The following is an 18,364-nucleotide window of genomic DNA, read 5'->3' on the forward strand; positions in this document are numbered from 1 at the left end:
GAAGCATCCAAGGCCAGGCTGTGAGCAACCTGGTCTACAGGGAGGTGTCCCTGCCTATAGCAGGGGGTTGGAACTACGTGATCTTAATGATCCATTCCAACCCAAACCATTCTATGATTCTATCTAAGCTTAAATGAATGACTACACTATTAGAACATCTGAGCCTGTTTAATACAGGGTTATATTTAAATTTTTCATTTTCTAGCTACTGTAACTGCCCACTTTCACCAAGTTAACATTCCATTCTTTGAAACATCATTTGTTGTCTGTACACTTTACCATTAGTACTAACTCTCACTCCTGTTGCAATTTTTAAAAATACAACCACAGTGAAGTTCTTGATTAGTACATAAATACCTTTATGTAAGAAGATGTCTTTTGTATTGGCCATTCAATTAAGACACTCAGACATAACAGTTTAGTTATGTCTCTTCGTTCTTAGCATCTATATTTCTTCCTCCTCTTCTTCATCTTCCTCCTCTTCTTCTTCCTCTTCATTTTTCCTTGTGGTACTGCTAGAAATCTAAAATGAAAATGCAACATAAGTATGTTTCTAATCATACAACAAAAACTTCTCTGTTGGCACTGAAAGTACTCTTATGGTTGTTTTATTGATGGTGGCGTTTATCCCTTAATCTGCAACTTACAGCAAAATGCACAATGCCAACAGAAAGATAAGGCACAAAATAGAAAAACAGCATATGAATCTTAAAAGCTTAACATTCCCATAGTCTTGAGAGCTACTTATATGATAAGGAAAACTACTGATTGAATTAATTGCTGCTGATGATTTTTAAGTCAGGTCTTTGCTAGGCTGGCTGCGTAGGGAGCAGGCTGAAGGTGAGTGTTAGGGCATAATCTTATCTTGAAGACATCAGATCTTTTCAGTCAGCTGAGAAACTCAGAACTGTGCTGCTCTACCATGTTTCTGACTAGAAGTCTTGATTCAAATACGAACATTTTTCCCAGTACATTTTTCCCATCAGAATGATTTAAGATTCTGCCATCAGTAGTTCTTTTCTAAGGAGAGCTCAATCCTGTTAAAGATAGATTCTGCACAAAATATGGAGTATTTGAAATTTGAGGTAGAGTGCAGGTGTTTGTATCCCCCTTCAAATAAAGGAACATTAAACTCAACAAAGACAGCTCTCTACCTGCCTGTGTCACCTGGAATGTTTTTGAAAGATGATTCTAGTTTTGGCAGTACTCTGAGAGAAGCTGCTGCTCTAACGTTGTTTCCTTAGTTTTCTCACATGCACTTGAACTTACAAACTTCAGTACTGAAGACAAAACTTTTTTTTTCCTCCAACACCCTTTTTTAAAAGCTGGTTATTCTGACTTCTGAAATGTCACAGTTTGTACAGCTGTGTATGTATTTTTGTGCGTAAAAGTAAACTATCAAAGCAATGAAAGCAGAAGAATCCTCAGTTGGGTTGACACTCACAAAATGCATCATCTAGGTCTACACAAATACTTGGTTACAAATTTCTGAATGTAACAGGAAAATTGAGTTAATCATTAGATAGAACTGCATGGAGTCTAAATGCCTAAAATTCCAATTTTCATTCTGTGAAAGAAGAAAGACAACAATGCCAATCTGTAATCGGAGATAAAGGAGCGCTGCAAATTGAGCCTCTTAAGGTAGCTTTGTTTCAATAGGTTAAAAAAAGATTGGAAAATTAAGTCTTAAGAAATTCAGATGCTCTAGAAAGAAGAGAGCTCAAATCACGTTTCTGAATAAAAGCTGCTTTCCACTTCCTGCTAATTTTGGCTTTTTCTCCTTGCTAGTCACATACAGTGTTAAACACCTTGCTGTGTACACTTCTAACTGGTTAAAATACTTTGCTGCCCACAGAATGGCTATCACATCTAGCTATATGCTTAAGGATCACTTCTGATTTTCTATGTAGAAACAACTGCAGAAAATCAGTTGCAGAACTAGAAATTAATTCTAGGATGCTATGAGCTAAATCCTCTGAAAAACAAATACTGTATTATTATAGGCACAGTTCATCCCACCTGATACACAGTGACTTTTTCCCCTCCCTACAGCATTAGTCTGTGTTGTTGTACAAACTAGTATTACTTATATTGCTTTAGATCGAAGATTCCAAACTTGTGGTCAGTAATAGATTACTATGACGCGTGAAATCAAACAGTTGGGAAAACTTTAGGAGAGAAAGATCTACAGAAAGATCTTGCCAGTCAGCTGAAGGTTTTCCTGAAAGCAGCATGATTTGCTAGCGAGATGTCTGGTGGTTTTAAGAGACTGTAGCCCCTGGTGCTATTCAAGGAGCTGATGGCAACGCGGTATTTGCAGAACCAGAAAGAGCAGTGTAGTTGGAAGGTTCTGAACGGGATGTCTGCGTCCCATTACTGCTCTCTAGTGACTGTGTTAAGTAACGTATTCCACCTTTTTTTTTTTTTTTTTTTTTTTTCCTCCCAGCTGTAGGATCCTCCTCTGTGGATCCATTGCATAACAGTGACATGGCATTATTTTCCCCTCTGGGTCTAGGTGACTTCCCATTCTGCTCAGATATAAGAATAATAAGAGAACATTAAACACTAAAATACATAGCCAAAGGAGAGGTTGGGGAGAAAAGGTAAACTTCCATGTTAGTCCAAACAGAGTCTGTGCCATCTCTGACCACGTATATATTCAGATTTCCATTTTTCTCAACACAGATCAAACATACAGCTGTTTCACCTGAAGTTACAAGTACTTCATAATGCTGATAAAGTTTTACGGCACTGCAGGGAATTCTCAAGGATTGTGGCAATGGATTTTTCATGGCTTTCTCTGGTCTTCAAAAAGGAATGGTTAAACAATTTCTGAAATAACTTGAACCTGAAATTTGCTTGTTTAAAGAGGAAGGGCAGCCTATCTAAAGTCAAAGTTGGCCATTGTGCCCTGGAACACAGCTTGCTTTCATTGTTTCAGATGGCACAACTCCTGCTTTGATCAACAGAGTAACTCAACTGTAATGATGCTTTGAGAGCAGAGAAGGGGTAATGCAGAGTATGGAATCAAGAAAACCTTCCAGTGTTACACTACCAATGCATGGCTATCCAATGAGGAAAGGTGGGATGCATACATTTTACATTTGGCCATCTCTGTAACTGAAACACTACTAAGAATCAGTTTAGCAATAAAAAAATTAGTTATTTAGTGATGATAACTGCAATTTCAGTGTTGCAAGCAACAGAGATTTTTGCAAGTTAGCAGTTCAGAAGCAGTGACGCTTGGTTCAGTTTTTTCACTAATTTTTACCATCTTTCTTTACCTCATCTGCTGTGAAGTTTTGGAGTATTGGGCATAGCTTTGCTTTGCTGCTAGGAGGTATCACTAGTCTGAATCAGGATGTGGTAGGGAATTCACACTGGGCTCTGGAAACTGACTAGTAATACACAAGTGTTTTTTAAAGAACATCACTTCCGTTTCCAAGAAGCTCCTACATCTTTGCACTGCAAGATGCCACTGTTCGTTAATAAAAGAAATGGTATCACTGGAAACGGCAGTTTCAAAAGTAAACAACATTGCTTAAAAAGCTGGCTTTGTATTTTTTCCTAAAAAAAAAATAAAAATTGAAGCTGCATTATTTAAAAGTTAATATGATCTTCATGCCCAAACTTTTTGACTTTTCTAAACTGACTAAAGGTAGTGGTTTAATGTCCATTCACATTGGCTAAGGTTTTCCTTAAGACATTCTCTCTATACAGTGATCTAACATTTAAATTTTCTTACCTGTACTGTCTTCAGTGAAGATTTTAAGGAGCCAGTTCTTTGCAGGGGGGACTTGGAATTTGCACGAACTATGTCTAAGCGAGACTGATAGTCTGGTGGATAAAGTGAACTCCGAAAAACCTGTTCAGATGAAGAAAGCTGTTACACTGATGCCAGGATACAGCTTGCAAGTTAAGTTAACTGCCACCAAACCTGATGCTAATAAAAGTGCAGCATTGGACAATTAATTCTGCTCTAGATAGATATATTGACTGCAGTTTGGAGTAATTGCTTTCAGCTGAAGTGAAACAATCCTACTCAACTTGAAACTTATGCACATTTATGTGGTCAAAGTAGCCACTTGTCGGATATCTGAAGGAATTTACAAAGGAAAAACTGTAATGGTTTCCCATTACCACATGGCCAGTTTCAGGCTAACCTATCCCAACAACACAGCAACCCCAGCAGCTCCTCTCAGGCTTTCCAGTTGAAACATTCAAGCAATGTGCAGTTCAAGAATAATTCTGGAAAACTCTTATAGAACAGGGAAGAACACAGTATCCGTTATACTTAATAGCTCCTTCCAATAGCCAAAAAGAGTACATGACAGAATTAAGCCTGATATGAAAAATAATAGAAAAATTTGTGCAAAACTTTATTAGTAACATCAAAGAAGACGTAAGAATTATGGTAAGTCAGGATTTTCATGGGAAGTGCATGCTGTGAGATTAACAAGAACTCCAAAATGAGATTAGAAACTTGGTTGTGAAAGGTAAAATACTGACTAAAAGGTTGTTTAAGAGGTGTTATATACCATTTTAATTCTGAAACTAGAACAGCACAAAATTGCCACAGCACACAGCCTCACGTAAAGCAACTGAAAGATAAAAAATAACAGGACTCGGAACAAAAAGCAGAGATTTTTAATGGAATAGTCTTTAAATTATCAGCGTAGTGCAACATTCTCTTCTGTGTATCTATTCTGTAAAATTCACTGCAAAGGTGTTCTTTAAAAACTGTGAATAGCTGAGCATGGAATAACAATTAATTTTGGAAAAGTCTCTCATCTGTATTTTGTGGGAAACATTAGATGATCCGGATGGTTCTTGTCTGCTTCTAAACTCTCCGTGCTTATAAACCTACACGCTCATTGGAGAAATGCAAAAAAGGGGCTTAGTGTAAATGAGAAGTTCTGGGAACCAGAAAAATAACGTTGCGTTTTGTGCGTGAGACGTAAATACTGCTGAAGAGTGAGAGCTGTCTTTCTGTAGCGAGTAAATTGAAAAGCAAACCTTCATCACTCTTACCTCTAAATCTTCATTTTCATCAATGTTTTGGATATTTTGGTAGGCAGCAGTATAAATCTCTAAAGCTTTCCCATGGAATAACATTTCAATAGTTATAAATTCAGAAAATATGTTCTAAAAGGAAATGAAAATAAAGTTGTCTTAATGCAATAAATACTTCTATTTGAAGTGCCAGGAACTACTGAATTCTGTACTTGGTATCTGTATGAGACAAATAACTGCACAGTACCTACTACATTCTTGTAACAAGTGGTCAGACCTGGTTTTCAGAAATTACATGTAAATACTAGCTGGGCTGTCATCTAAGCAGTCATCATTTCATACTAAATTCTGAGGAAGCACTCCAACACTGAAGATAAGAGTTATAAGGAGTAAATAAAACGTCACACTAAAAGCTCAGATGATTTTCTTCACAATCCAGTCGTAACTGTTCACTGACTTACGCATTGATAGGAATCTTTTTAACTCAACAAATCAGTGGTAAACTTTACACACATCTATAACTTACAGATAATTATCTGTTTTTCTCATATATATATATAAATATAACTCTCAATGGGTGATACAGAACTCAGTACAATTTTTTTTTGTGTATCTAATAAAAATCACTGTTCTGTTTCCTTTCCCCTCCCCAATCCTGTCCCTATTAATCATTCGTTCCTATTTAATCTTAATAAAAACTATCTCATTTTTGTTATTATATCACACAATTTAAATGCTTTTCAATTACTGCAGTTTTTGGGACTTACACTACTTCACGTCTGAGATTTAAGAGGGAAATGAAACCTTTGATTATTTGCAGTCAGTAAGGCTTTGGTGCTTTCTGCACTACATTAGCCTACACAAATCCCAGCATGGAGAAATAAATTTTCAAGTTACAAAGCTCATGATATTTAGATTATGAAATTCTCAATATCCTAAGTTTTGTATTTATACAGGTGTAAATCTTGCTGAACAGTAACTATAGTATTTGTATAGTATAATATATAATACTATATATAATACTATATATATATATAGTATATATATATAGTATATATTATATATATAATATATAGTATAGTCTAGTACAGTGTAGTATAATGTTATGCAAGGAAAAGTGTGGTGTTACAGGTATGGGAGCACACATACTTTTATGTCCTTTATTTTCTGCTTCTCAAAATTATCAATGGTTTCCTCTAATTGCCGGGTTGTTCGTGTTGCATCCAGTGAAGCTCTTTGCAATTCACTTTCAGCCTGGTGAAGTAACACAAAGGTGAAATTAGTGCTACATTTGATACAAATTTATTTGTTAGAATTGCTATGAAACCTGGTTTTCAAAATACTACACTTCTGATTACCGGGTTTGTAGTTTCAATAAAGATGTCTCTTATACTGTTGGGATTTTGATGCAAAACATGAAAAGTAAAAGGAACTCCAGGCAGTCAGGGAAGTCTCACTGTCCTGGCCATCTTCCTTAATACTCACCTGCTAGTAGAGCTGCTGATAATGGAGAGAGTAGAAATGCACTAGCCAGAGTGGTGGATGAGCAGGCAACATTTTGAGCTCCAAAAGCATTTTATCTATTTTATAATACTTTATATTAAAAACATTTGATACAATTATTTTATAAAAATACCTTAAACAGGGCGCTGGCGAGAAGGTTGTACAAACCAAGTCCTAATACGTAAGCAGCTTTTCTTATTACATATCCTAAAAGCTTTTTGTAGTATTTTAATTAGACATAACAGTATTATGTGCACAGTACTGCTTTAACATTATTGAAGCTGGTTAGGTAATCCAAAGTCTGAGAACTGTGTACTATTACAATAAAAAAGATGTGAAGTTCTAGGAGCTTGCACTTAAGCTGCAACATTTGGGTTGAAAGTTGCTTTATTTTCCATAAATTACTGGTCAAATATCACAGACTTGTCAAGTCCTTATTTAAAGACTAGGTCAGTGAGTATCATTAGGAATCTGTTCTGTTTTGGCATTTGGAAATGGTATATGCAACAAACAGTCGTATCTTATCAAGATGTAGAATTCTTCACATCTCTCTGAACTGTACCTTAGGAACTTCTTTTTTTTCCTTTAAATGTGAGTGCTAAAGCATGGAAACAGACATCACAAGCCCAATTTCTATGATCCAGTTTTTACTGTTACTTATCTATTGAAAATATACACAAGGCATGTTCTGTCGCTTTTCTTCAAAATCTACTAAGCTTAGACTACCAGCTTATCAACTTTAGACAACCTCCATACCACAATGGTTTTAAGTCTGCACAGATATAATTCTGACATTACTTGGGATATAAAATTAGTGGTGATCAGAGTTTGAGTTGAAAGGGACTTTAAAGAGTCAGGGCTGCTCCCTACCAGACCAGGCTGCCCATAGCCCCACCCAAAATGGCCTTGAATGCCTTCCGGGATGTGGCATCCACAGCTTCTCTGGGCTGTGTCAGTGCCTCATCACTCTCTGAGTAAAAAATTTCTTCCTGTCTAATCTAAATCTACTCTCTGTTAGTTTAAGTGTGCTACCCCTTGTTGTAGCACTACACTCCCTGACAAAGATTTCCTACCCATCTTTCCTGTAGGCCCCACTTCAAGTACTGCAAAGCCACTGTAAGGTCTCCCAGGGGAGATCTCCAGGTAGGGTCCCACGTGAGCAATCACCTCCCATGATCTTCAGGCCCCACACTTCCTTTAATGTAGCCCAGTATAGTATGACTCAGGTCATAGGCTCACTTCCCTTTCTTGATCTTGTCCAAAGCACAGGAGAAAAACTGAGTAAGAAAATACATTTTGTGCTTTTCTCAGATACTACAGTGCCATCCTTTGTCGAAGCCAGCTGTTATGCCTAAGCAGCCATTACACATTGAATATACATATGTTATATCTATGATGATCAAATGTATCTTCTTGAGTCATCTTAAATAGACTGGCCAGATACGTGCAGAACCTTTGGGAAAGGAAATTCCTTTGTTGTAAAGTGAAATGTTCAAACTTGAGGCACCCGCATAGTTTCCATAACAGCAGTTGGATATTTTCTTTTCTGAAACACTCACCTGTGACTGGAAGTAATAGTAAAGGAAACAAATAGCAAAGTAACCAATAGCCATAAAAAAGTAGCTGTTTCCAGTTCCACATGTTATATGTTGTGAAACATTTACCTCAGATATTTGACAACTTCTCCCTACTTGGCAGGAGTTACTGCCTGAAGCTTCCTGTTGCAAGACATTACAGTTTGTTAAAGCTTTCTTACAATTTGTTACAGAATTCAGACATCGAGGCTGAAGTATTTCAGGACAGCTGTTTGTCTTGGACTGAAGGTTATTTACTTTTTGTTTTTTAAATTAATTCAGACAACCTATGTTGACCATGTCAGGAAAAGTTTTGATTTTAAAGATGCATTTTTATATAGAAAGAAATTTGACAAGGTTTTCTTTGCTAAGCTGAGCTACTCCCGTGGTTTCTAAGATGGACTTAAAATCTGGAGCAAGTACAACTCCTTTGCTATCTGTGGCCAAAGTTGTTAGCTGCTGGAATATGACAGTTGTGCATGAAGAACAGAACCACTGCTGGAGCCTAACAGCTGTGCTATGATCAGTGAGCATGGTGAAACCTCACAGATCTAAAAGCTGGCCTGCACGCATCCTCAAAAGTAACTGAACATATTCCAGCTCAACTGAAATGAAACAGATGTTCTTTCTTTGGCAAGAGGGTGAGGGATTGGAGCCAAGCTCTCCTAACAAGTGCTCTGAATACCGTTAGCTGGTCCTGGGCAGTGTGGAGGAGAAGCTGACTGCAGCACCACAAAAGACAGACTAAACAACAGAGACCAATAGAAAAGACTGAGACGAGACACGACATGCAAAAGGAAACAAGTTCTTTTCAGTCTGCACTCATTCGAATGCACTGTACCCACCTCTCACCAGAATTTGTCATAGCCACATTGCCACAAAACTTACTCAACTGCAGTGTTCTTTTCTGTCTCAAGGCAGAGTTTAGAGCGCCGAGTCTCTTCCTGGTGCACGGAAGCCCCACCAAGTTGCACAATGTTTTCCTACTCCCAGTAGTTCTTAGAAATTTTTTGCTGATCACTTTAAATGCAAATGCATGGTGTTTGGTGTGCATATGCCTTTGGGTATATATGAAAATAGACTTAAGCTTTCAGGCAAAATCTTAAGTACAAAAACACAGGTGTTACAAGAAGGTAGGCCATGCAAAGGCATTTGGAAGTGCAAAGAGAGAACAAGAAACAAGTTAGTTGCCAGCAATCTATATGTGAAATTAAATAGGAATTAGATCAAGAGAGAAGAAAAAAGCAACAGCTTCCCTGCAGGGATAATGTGTTACTGTTAATATTTACTATCTTAATCTTACTGGAAGAGAACTCTACATCACTGCTCAAGTTCCAATCCTACTGCTGATACCCACGTGTCACACGAGGAATCTGATTAGTCATCACTTAGGTTAGTTGATTTCATTAGAAATAAACAGAAATTCTTTAGCACAGAGAAAAACAGAATGTGGTTGTCCTGGGTGGCATTTGGCCATTGCAATTATTTTTCTCCTTCTGCAGTACCATGCCCCACTTGCTACAAAAGTCTTAATTTCTGAAATAAGTAGACGAAATCCTACAAAGGATACCACTGTTTTACTGTGCAGCCCTGAGTCCAACTCCAGTGTGCAAGAAAAACAGGACATGGAAATGAACTTAAATGCTGTGTCATAACATAGAGGTTCATACAAACCAAACTAGGATCACCTTTAAGATCTCTATTCTGTTATTTTCTAGATTCTCATTGTTACAGAATTTGAAACTACTATAAAATTTTAATACAAATTCAGTTAGAGGCTCAATTTTTCCCTGGAATATACTGGGAAGGGTCACTGGTCTCTTCAGAGAATGAGCGGTCTGACTTGACCACAACTAGCAGAATTGCAACTTTTCTGATAACACATCATCTCATAGCTAGAGAACATTCATATCCTGCTCAGTGACAAGGAAGCAGAACTACCAAAATTATGGGAAAGGAAAGCAGAAACTGCACAGATGTAAAAAAAGTATCTACTTATTTTCAAAGCCCATCAGTACTCCAAATGTAATCTATGCTTACCTCTCCTGCATAAATGCATCATCTGCCTCAGTTTTTTTTTTTAATCAAAAAGAGATCTGTTAACAAAGCAATTATTTTATGCTATGTTATTATAGCAATAATAACTTATAATTACCAAGTTTAAGAAAAGTTGCTTAGATCCAAAGTCAACATAGGCCCTCTAAAAATCAATATCCCAAATAGTCTTTCTAAAAAGCATTCTACTACTTTCTAAATACCTTCTAAATACTTGAAGTACTGGAAAATTTAAAAATAAAATCTTATAGTAATTAGAAATACAGGATACAATAATGTGTCGATCCGATGGATTCCGCTGACGTGTCTTTTCCAGCTGAGATAATTGCTTGGCTTCTCGATTCTTTGCTGTTAAAGTTGCTTTAAGATCGTCCTGGAAATAAAGATATTTTAGACACGTTGAAACAGATTTAGGAAAATGTGAAATATACGTTTTATCATAAGAGGGTTCCCTGGAAAACATAAATAAAACTTCTGGTTTAAACTAAACTGTGTTTTACTGAGCTTATCTCCTGTTAAATGTTGCCCTGAAAAAGAAGGCAATGGGGAACAAGAGAGTTTAGCACCTTGCACAACTCTACATAATGCACACTACAGTTTAAAAAGCAAAGAAATGTATGACTTTTCGGAGAAAGTACAGTAGGCAGTCAAAAGCTGAGATCCTCAAAGCAGTAAGAAGTCCATTCTATTTGAGCAATGGAATCAAGTTGACATCCGGAACTAAAAAGCAACATCTAAGAAATCAGTAAGAAAAACAACAAACAAAAGCAACCAAACAACAACAAGAAAACACCAGGCAGCAGTAGGCTCAAAATACAAGTTAAGAAGAAAACTGTTATAAAGAACTTAAGATGACATAGAAAATTTGTGGCTGAAATGGTCAACTAACTGCGTATTCGTACACGCAGTAAAGTGCTTAATTACATTTGGAATAAAGTACATCCTAGTAATGATGGAGCTGGAAAAGATGAAACTTGTTGATCACAGAATCATAAAGTCATAGAACAGTTTGGGTTGGAAGAGACCTTTAAGATCATGTAGTTCTGACCCCCTGCTACAGGCAGGGACACCTCCCTGTAGACCAGGTTGCTCACAGCCTGGCCTTGGATGCTTCCAGGGAGGGACATCCACAGCCTCTCTGGGCAACCTGTTCCAGTGTCTCACCACCCTCACAGTAAAGAATTTCTTCCTAGTATCTAGTCTCAATCTACCCTTCTCTAGTGTAAAGCATTTCCCCTTGTCCTGTTGCTACTTTCCCTTCTATGAAGTCCCGTCCCCTTCCCCCCAGTATAATTCCACCTCCATGATACAGTAAAGGCTGATGCAGTACTGTGTGTTTCTTCAATAATAAGCCTTTAACTGAGTCAGCATCACAATGTGCAGTTTCCTCCTACTTTCTATCCTTATTGCAATTTATGTGTCTTTGTGTATATGACTGTCATTTTGCATTGTCTTCAGAGAACACAGACAGGGCCGGTTTGTCGTAATAAAAACAACCACTCCTTTAGACTATCAAAACTAACTTTGCTTCTGTTCTTGCAAAAGGAAGTCACAGCAAATTAATGCCATCTGAAAGACAGCTGGAAATGGCTTTCTCCTTTATGAAAATCAAGCAACTATAATAAAAAAAGAGCTTTTTTGATGCTTCACATTTTAAAAGTACAAAAAGAGAAGAGGCAAAAAGATATTTATTTCTGCCATAGAGCAGGGCCGTTTTGTATCTAACAATAACAGCTGAATGTCTGCTATTACTGTGTAACAGGACTGGGCACTTTTTCCAGCAGTGACTGTTAAGGGCCATTTGAATCACTCAGATGAATTTAACACTTGGCTCAAAAAGGCTCTGACCTTCATCCTAGTACACTTCAGAACGGGAGGAAAAACATTACTTACCATTATAAAATTCAGTATTTTTTTTCTAGCACACAATGGCTTTGGAAATGTCTAAAAGGGGCTGGGGCTGACTGTAGTGTTCCTTTCCCCACTTCTGTTCCCAGTGGCAAGAACAGCCAAACTTTTTTTTTCTTTTTTTCCTGTGCTAGCCAGAGACTGACAAAGGTTTGGTGATGCTGTGGTAGTGATATATTGACATTTTGGATGTACGTGTATGTATTTACATACATATTTTACCTGAGATGTTTGAAAACTGAAAAGGGAGAACAGCCATATAAATATTCAAAAGAGGGGAATAATGTTAGTATGATGAAAGAATTAGGAGTCTAAATATTAGCTTACCAATGAAAAATTGGTTTTTATTAGCATCTAAATACCTTCATCCAGAAAAAAAAAATAAATATCATAGAGCTCTCTAATCTCAGTGGAAGATAGAACAGGCACCAAAGAGTTGGAAAAATGTTTCATTTAAAGCACAACACCACAAACCTCAGCAAACCACTCATTAAATATTACAGACAGTCATACGCGCTCCTCCAGTGTCTGCAGACCCAGACTGGATGTGTTTTTGAAAAACATGCTTTAATTGCATCCAATGGGAAATGGGATGGAATGTAATCACCAGTGAGATAAAGGAGACATGCAGAATATTAAATTGTTCATAGTTCCTCTGGATTAAGCCGTGAATTTAAGAAACATTAAGACTGTTCAGCCATCTCATTTCAAACCACACAGAAGTACAGCTACAGCCACCAGAGAGCTGGCAGATCCCCATCACTCTACTGTCACCTGCTTTAGTCCCTGTGAAGTTATTAAAGCAAACCAGTTCTTTCTCCTACAGGTGGATCACCTTGACTTTATGATGTCCTCTTTTATACAGAGAAAAGGAACCAGGAAGAGAGTTGCCAAAAAGAAAATGAAGACTGATGTGTAGAACAGTGAAACAGAAACAAATCCTAAACTGAAGCTGCATTGCAGGCCAAGACTACTAAACTAGCTTCCATGGTGGCTGCCAAACTCTGCCCCAAATGTCTACTCAAGATAGTAAAAGTGTAAACACCTCATTCAAACAATTTTACTGCATTAGCAGTTAAAAGATGAATGTACTCTGATTGACCTCAGTCTCTTTAAAGCATTTATTATCATAAGAAATAGCTAGTTATTTTTAGATATGGCACAAAAGTAGTTTGTGTATACAATTGAACAGATTCAATAAAAAAACCACCCTTTTAAAAAAGAGTGATACAATGATACATTATGCCAGGTTTATTTAACCAGTGAAGGTGAAGTGGTCCTATAGCCAGCACCCTGTGCTAGTTTTACATGAGTGACAAACTTTGTTTTATCATTAAAAAACATCTCACTGTTTGAAGATGATAAAAGACCAGCCAGGCAAAGTTTCAACCAAAGTCTTTAAAAATTAGCAGGAAAAAAAAATAAATTGATGGCCTACATTTTTAGTAACATCTCTCTTACTTCAAAAGTATCTTGATGCATGCCAGTTACACTTCAGCAATGCTCCTGGACTCCTCACTGTAGCAAAGATAAACATTATGTAATGCTTTATAGCATTGAGTGGCAAAGATGACAGGAAATACTGTTGGTTGTGCCAAGGCATGACCTGGCTTCAGCTGGTTCCACACCCAGCAAGTACTGGCTGTCATAGCAACGCAGGATGCCTCAAGGCAGTATTTCAATGCTTCCCAAGAACTGGTGCAGTGTTCTGCATGTCTCCTCATGTCTGTGTTAACAACAATGCAAAGGAATTGGTCTCTCACCTTCAGTATTTACAATATACAGAATACTCAGTCAAGTTCTAGGTCTCACCAACTGTGCTTCACTGTGACTATTTAGCTATTAAACTCTAGGATCCAGACCCCATAGTTTACTGCCTTTTCAAAGGCCACCTGAGTGCAGGATATACCTTCATCGTGCCAAGAGAAAGCTATACAGCATAGCAAACGCTGCGCTTGATTCTTTACCATATGAAAGTGATACAAGAACAAAAATGCATGAAAAAATACTGCAGTCTGAGATGCAATGCCACAGTGTGCTCAAATTAACCATTATGAAAACACTTTGAGATTTTGGTACGCAAGACACTATCTACTAGTATTCACCACTTGACTTTTCTGTTTACATAGACTATGATAAATATATACACATCAATTACAGATTTGTTTACAGGCAGAAGGTAACCTCTATGTAATACATGTATGTACAAGTATCACAAAGAATTTGCTTTCATCCTCTAAGTCAGTAACTGCACACTGAAATTTCATTGATCAGGGGAAGCCCGCTATCCCACGAGGGGGAAAGAAATCTACAGCTATTTTGTGGGAATGTTTTGAACCCTTATATACACTGTTTCCAGAATGTAGGGGATGAAGAGATCTCATTATCTGTATATCTTCATAGCCATCCTGATGAAATCATAGGATGGAGATAGATTCACACCGCTACCTACTGGTCAGTTTCAGAAAAGGTTTTCTATGTAATAGGCATCAAAACAGAATGCAATTCTGATTTAGAGAAGCTTTAAATCCAGCATATATATGACTGAGAGACAAAAGCAATAGATGCAGTTCACCTTTTGGAAGTCTGAATAATAACACAAAATGGCATTACTTTAAATAAAACATCTTCCAACTGAATTTGCACCACTCAGGAAGCCTCTCACTATCCACTATTCTTTTTTTAAAGCATTTGTGTGGGATCCAAGATCTGGAATATCCTTGACCTCACAAACATTTTTTCCTCCATCATGTAAATAGCTTCAATTCAGATGCATTCTCACTGGTGAGTGCAACACACAGATATACACACACACACAACACTCCCTCATCACAAAGTAGAAATTTTCAATGGAGTGGCCAGAAGACAGCATACTTTGTGAGAGAAAGCACATCTGACTTACCCTTTTCAGTTTCACTATAGTCCCATAACTTTTCAGAGGTTCAACAACTTTGGCTTCAAGCCTGTCAACCTATAAAAGACAACATGAGGCCGCTCAAATCATCTGCATGCATAGTGTGCAGAAACAAGGTTAAAGCTTAAAACAAACAAACAAAAAATCAACCAACCCCATTAGACAATCCACCTCCTTGGATTTCTTATTACTTCTTAAAAACCCAGTTCTGTGTACACCATGAAAGATACAGAACTACAAAATTCCTATTTAGATGCCCTCCTGAAAGAATAGATATGCACACCAAAATTTGTTTTGATCAAGTAAATGTAAATTAATTCTTTCAAATCTCAGCATTTCAAAAGCATTTCATAAATTACCATTTGACTGTAACAGTGACAGTTCTGCACCTAAAGATTCACCGGTGGCACAAACCACTCTCAATGCATCCAGCAGAACTGTGACCGTACTGATACGTGTTGTCTGAGTTCGTATGGGAAGCACTGAATTACAGCCTTACAGATATCTAAAGTGGTCCCCAACAGCACCTGAGACTGGCAGTCAGAGTGAAAGATTCTCTTCTGAACTGCACAAATTCAGCTAAAGGAAAATGTTGCTATGGAACTCAAGTCACAAAATTAATCAGACAAACAATCATCACTTCATTAACCTTAAATCGTAATCCAAAATCTGAGACCAGTAGCAGACTTGCTCTATCTCAAATTCTGTGAGCATTCATATGCACAGTTCCACTGACTTCAGCAGGATTAATTACAGGCAGTTTTCACTAAAGTTATTAGCACAATAAACTATGAGTGATTTGGCAGCTTCTCTTGTTCTGGCACTAATATATTTAAAAGTGGTTTCTTCTATGTTTCTCTTATGATTACAGAGCATATTTTTCCCCTTTTAATCACAGATAAGTAACTGCAAAGTTCAGATGGCAAACGCAACACGTACAGCTTTCATTTTGTACCTCTGCCTGGCGATAATCCTGAAGTCTGGAAAATTCATCTGCAAAGTTTTTCAGTCCAACTTTTAAGTTTGGTGTCTCTGTGGCTGCATATGCATATATTTCATTTACTAGAAGATCTGCTTTGTCTCGTAGTCTGGCAGTTTTACGTACATATCCAGCAAATATTTGGCACAATTCGCCAAAATGTTTTTCCACATTTGAAACAGCATCTTGTATTTGTCTAGTTTGATTGTCCCTAGATACCAAAGAAAATGAAAAATAAGACAGAGAAAAGTGTTTACAACACATACAGCATAAAAAACCATGTAATTATACTGTGAATAATTTATACGTGATTTGGATATCTCATTTTGCTGCTAAACACAGACCTACTCTTAAAAACATAACATTCTAACAGTGTTCTAATGGAACACGTTCTTAGGACTAACAAAATAAAGCGGGATTCGTACTTACTGATCCAATAGGGGAAAACCCAAATCACAAAAGTCATCTCAGAAGCCTTCCTACTGCTGTTTAACAACAAAGTTCAGGATTACTGTTACTGACATAACATCTGCAGGTCTCTACCGAGACAGGGTTACATGGCTTCCTGCAGCACTCTGCAATCCATACAGACAGGTGAAGGGTTGAGGAATCGGGCAACAGTGGGCAAATCAGAAAATTGAGAAAAAAAAACAAAATTAATACTTTAAGACTGAGCAACAATGCAGTCACTTCAGACTAAGTAAGCCTTTCTTCAAGGAAATGTTCTTCAGAAAAAAAAAAAAAGTACTGCTACAGGGAGAAAACAGTCTGCTTACAGCAAGCTATCTAAAATACGTTTCAAAGGAGACCTCATGCTTTCATACGTAAGAACAAAAAATAAATCCCAGTTACTTTGTTCCCGCAGGACATGCTTGAGCACAGAACCAGCTGCATAGCAAAGCTTCCACCCTGTGCCTCTCCTTTCCCACCTCTCTGAAGGCCTGGCGTTTAGAAACGTGCCATTCCCGGCGGCAGCCCTCGGCTCGGCTCCTTGCCCCTCTGGCAATCGTAATGCCGCCGCGCTCCCGCAGCTAACGGTTTGGGACACGAAACACGCCGGTTCCTTAAAGGAGGGGGCGATAAGTTTTGTGCTTGTATTTATTTTGTTCCCCTCTTAACTGGTTCTTCAAGATCACCTGGAGGCAATCGCAAACTTACCGCCCGACTACGAGGTGAGCGTAACAGCCCAGAGCAGCGCGCACTCTGCAAGGCGGCTGGGAGCAGCAGCGAGGCGGGCTCCCGGTCCCATCCCCGGCACCGCGACCGAACTGGGGCCTTCACCCAGCCCGGCCAAGCGGGGAGAGACGGGCGGAGAGCTCCAGCGGTGCGCGGTTACTGCCGCGACCAGGCCTCAGCCGCCCACCCACGGGGCCCGGGACCTCTCCTTTCCCCTCCCGCAGCCCCGAGCCCAGCCCCGCCCGCCGTTACCTGGCGTCCAGCCCGCGGCCCAGCATCATCATGGCGGCGGCGGCCCGGCGGGAAGGAGGCGGGCTCGGCGTGCGCTCGGTTTCCTTGGACACCAACCATCGCCCGCCCCCCGCCCCGCCCCGGGATGGCGGGGGTCTGCTGAGGGAAGGCGTCCCTCCCCGTTCCATCCTGTAACGATTTTTGAATTCATCACGCGTAAGCCTTTTGATTACACGCAATTACAGCCGAATTACTGTGCTGCTTTTTGTCCTCGTTCCTCTACATAGGTCCGGTTAAGTCTGAGCAATTTATCCTGAGTACAGGCAATTGACATAACAGAGCAAGGCTTATCCTGTCACATGTTCTCCCCCACTCACCCCCGTCTCCAGCTTTTACGCTTCTTGCTTTTATATACTTAAGCACAAAGCATTGGTCTTGATGTCTTCAATCTCCCGATTTCCTGCGGATGTCCTGTCTACTCAATAGCCCTTGTACTCCAGCAGGACCTTTAGCTCACAAATTCTGACCTGGTTCTGTTGCACTGAAGTCTGAAAGTTGAAAGCGTGTTCTGTTACCTAAAGCCTATTTCAAATTGCCACCCAGGAAAGCAGAATGCCACTGTGTAAAGTGCTACATTCTAAGGGAAAATACAGAGTTACTTCATTTTCAAATTAGGAGCCAATGAGAGACAGAAACCGACACTTAATGATAAGGTAAAATACTTTGAAAATAAGGGAAAGCTACCATTAAAACCAAAGAAGCGGTTGTCAATAGAACAAGACACAAAAGAGCAATGACAGTTTATTTTCAGCTACTGCAAACTAAATCTACTTTAATTCTGAAGTATAGGACTTGCATAGACAGTTAAAAATGTAATTTGTATATGCTGATTTTGCACATAATTTTGCTTAACATGATGCTACAGATAGTCCTAAATGTATGGCCTAGCAGCTCCAGCTGCACATAAAAGGTTGAAAAGAATTACTTTAATGTCATGAGGGCCTGTTGAAA

General features: G+C 38.6%; 2 protein-coding genes across 2 annotated transcripts in view; one reads left to right on the forward strand and one right to left on the reverse strand.

The window, feature by feature from the left end:
* The window catches only part of RBM12B (RNA binding motif protein 12B), a 1,112,412-nt gene that overhangs the window by 9,521 nt on the left and 1,084,527 nt on the right, over positions 1-18,364 (forward strand). The window lies entirely within an intron of this gene.
* Positions 150-17,541, reverse strand: CIBAR1 (CBY1 interacting BAR domain containing 1). The gene is made up of 8 exons (XM_048939627.1): positions 17,375-17,541; positions 15,923-16,157; positions 14,956-15,024; positions 10,417-10,518; positions 6,163-6,267; positions 5,032-5,145; positions 3,746-3,865; positions 150-523 (listed from the first exon to the last, which is right to left on the reverse strand). The coding sequence occupies exons 1-8, from the start codon at positions 17,539-17,541 to the stop codon at positions 446-448; spliced, it is 990 nt and encodes a 329-aa protein (XP_048795584.1). The 3' UTR covers positions 150-445.

The sequence above is a fragment of the Lagopus muta genome, chromosome 3 (genome assembly GCF_023343835.1).
Source record: "Lagopus muta isolate bLagMut1 chromosome 3, bLagMut1 primary, whole genome shotgun sequence".
Lineage (NCBI taxonomy): Eukaryota > Metazoa > Chordata > Aves > Galliformes > Phasianidae > Lagopus > Lagopus muta.

What these genes read in the sequence shown, in the direction of transcription:
- CIBAR1 (XM_048939627.1), bottom strand. Translation starts at nt 17,541, where the DNA reads ATGGAACGGGGAGGGACGCCTTCCCTCAGCAGACCCCCGCCATCCCGG. An exon ending in AGGATTATCGCCAGGCAGAG is followed by an intron (nt 15,025 to 15,922) that starts GTACAAAATGAA and finishes TGTCTTTTATAG; the next exon opens with GTTGACAGGCTTGAAGCCAA. An exon ending in ATGAAAATGAAGATTTAGAG is followed by an intron (nt 3,866 to 5,031) that starts GTAAGAGTGATG and finishes TCATCTGAACAG; the next exon opens with GTTTTTCGGAGTTCACTTTA.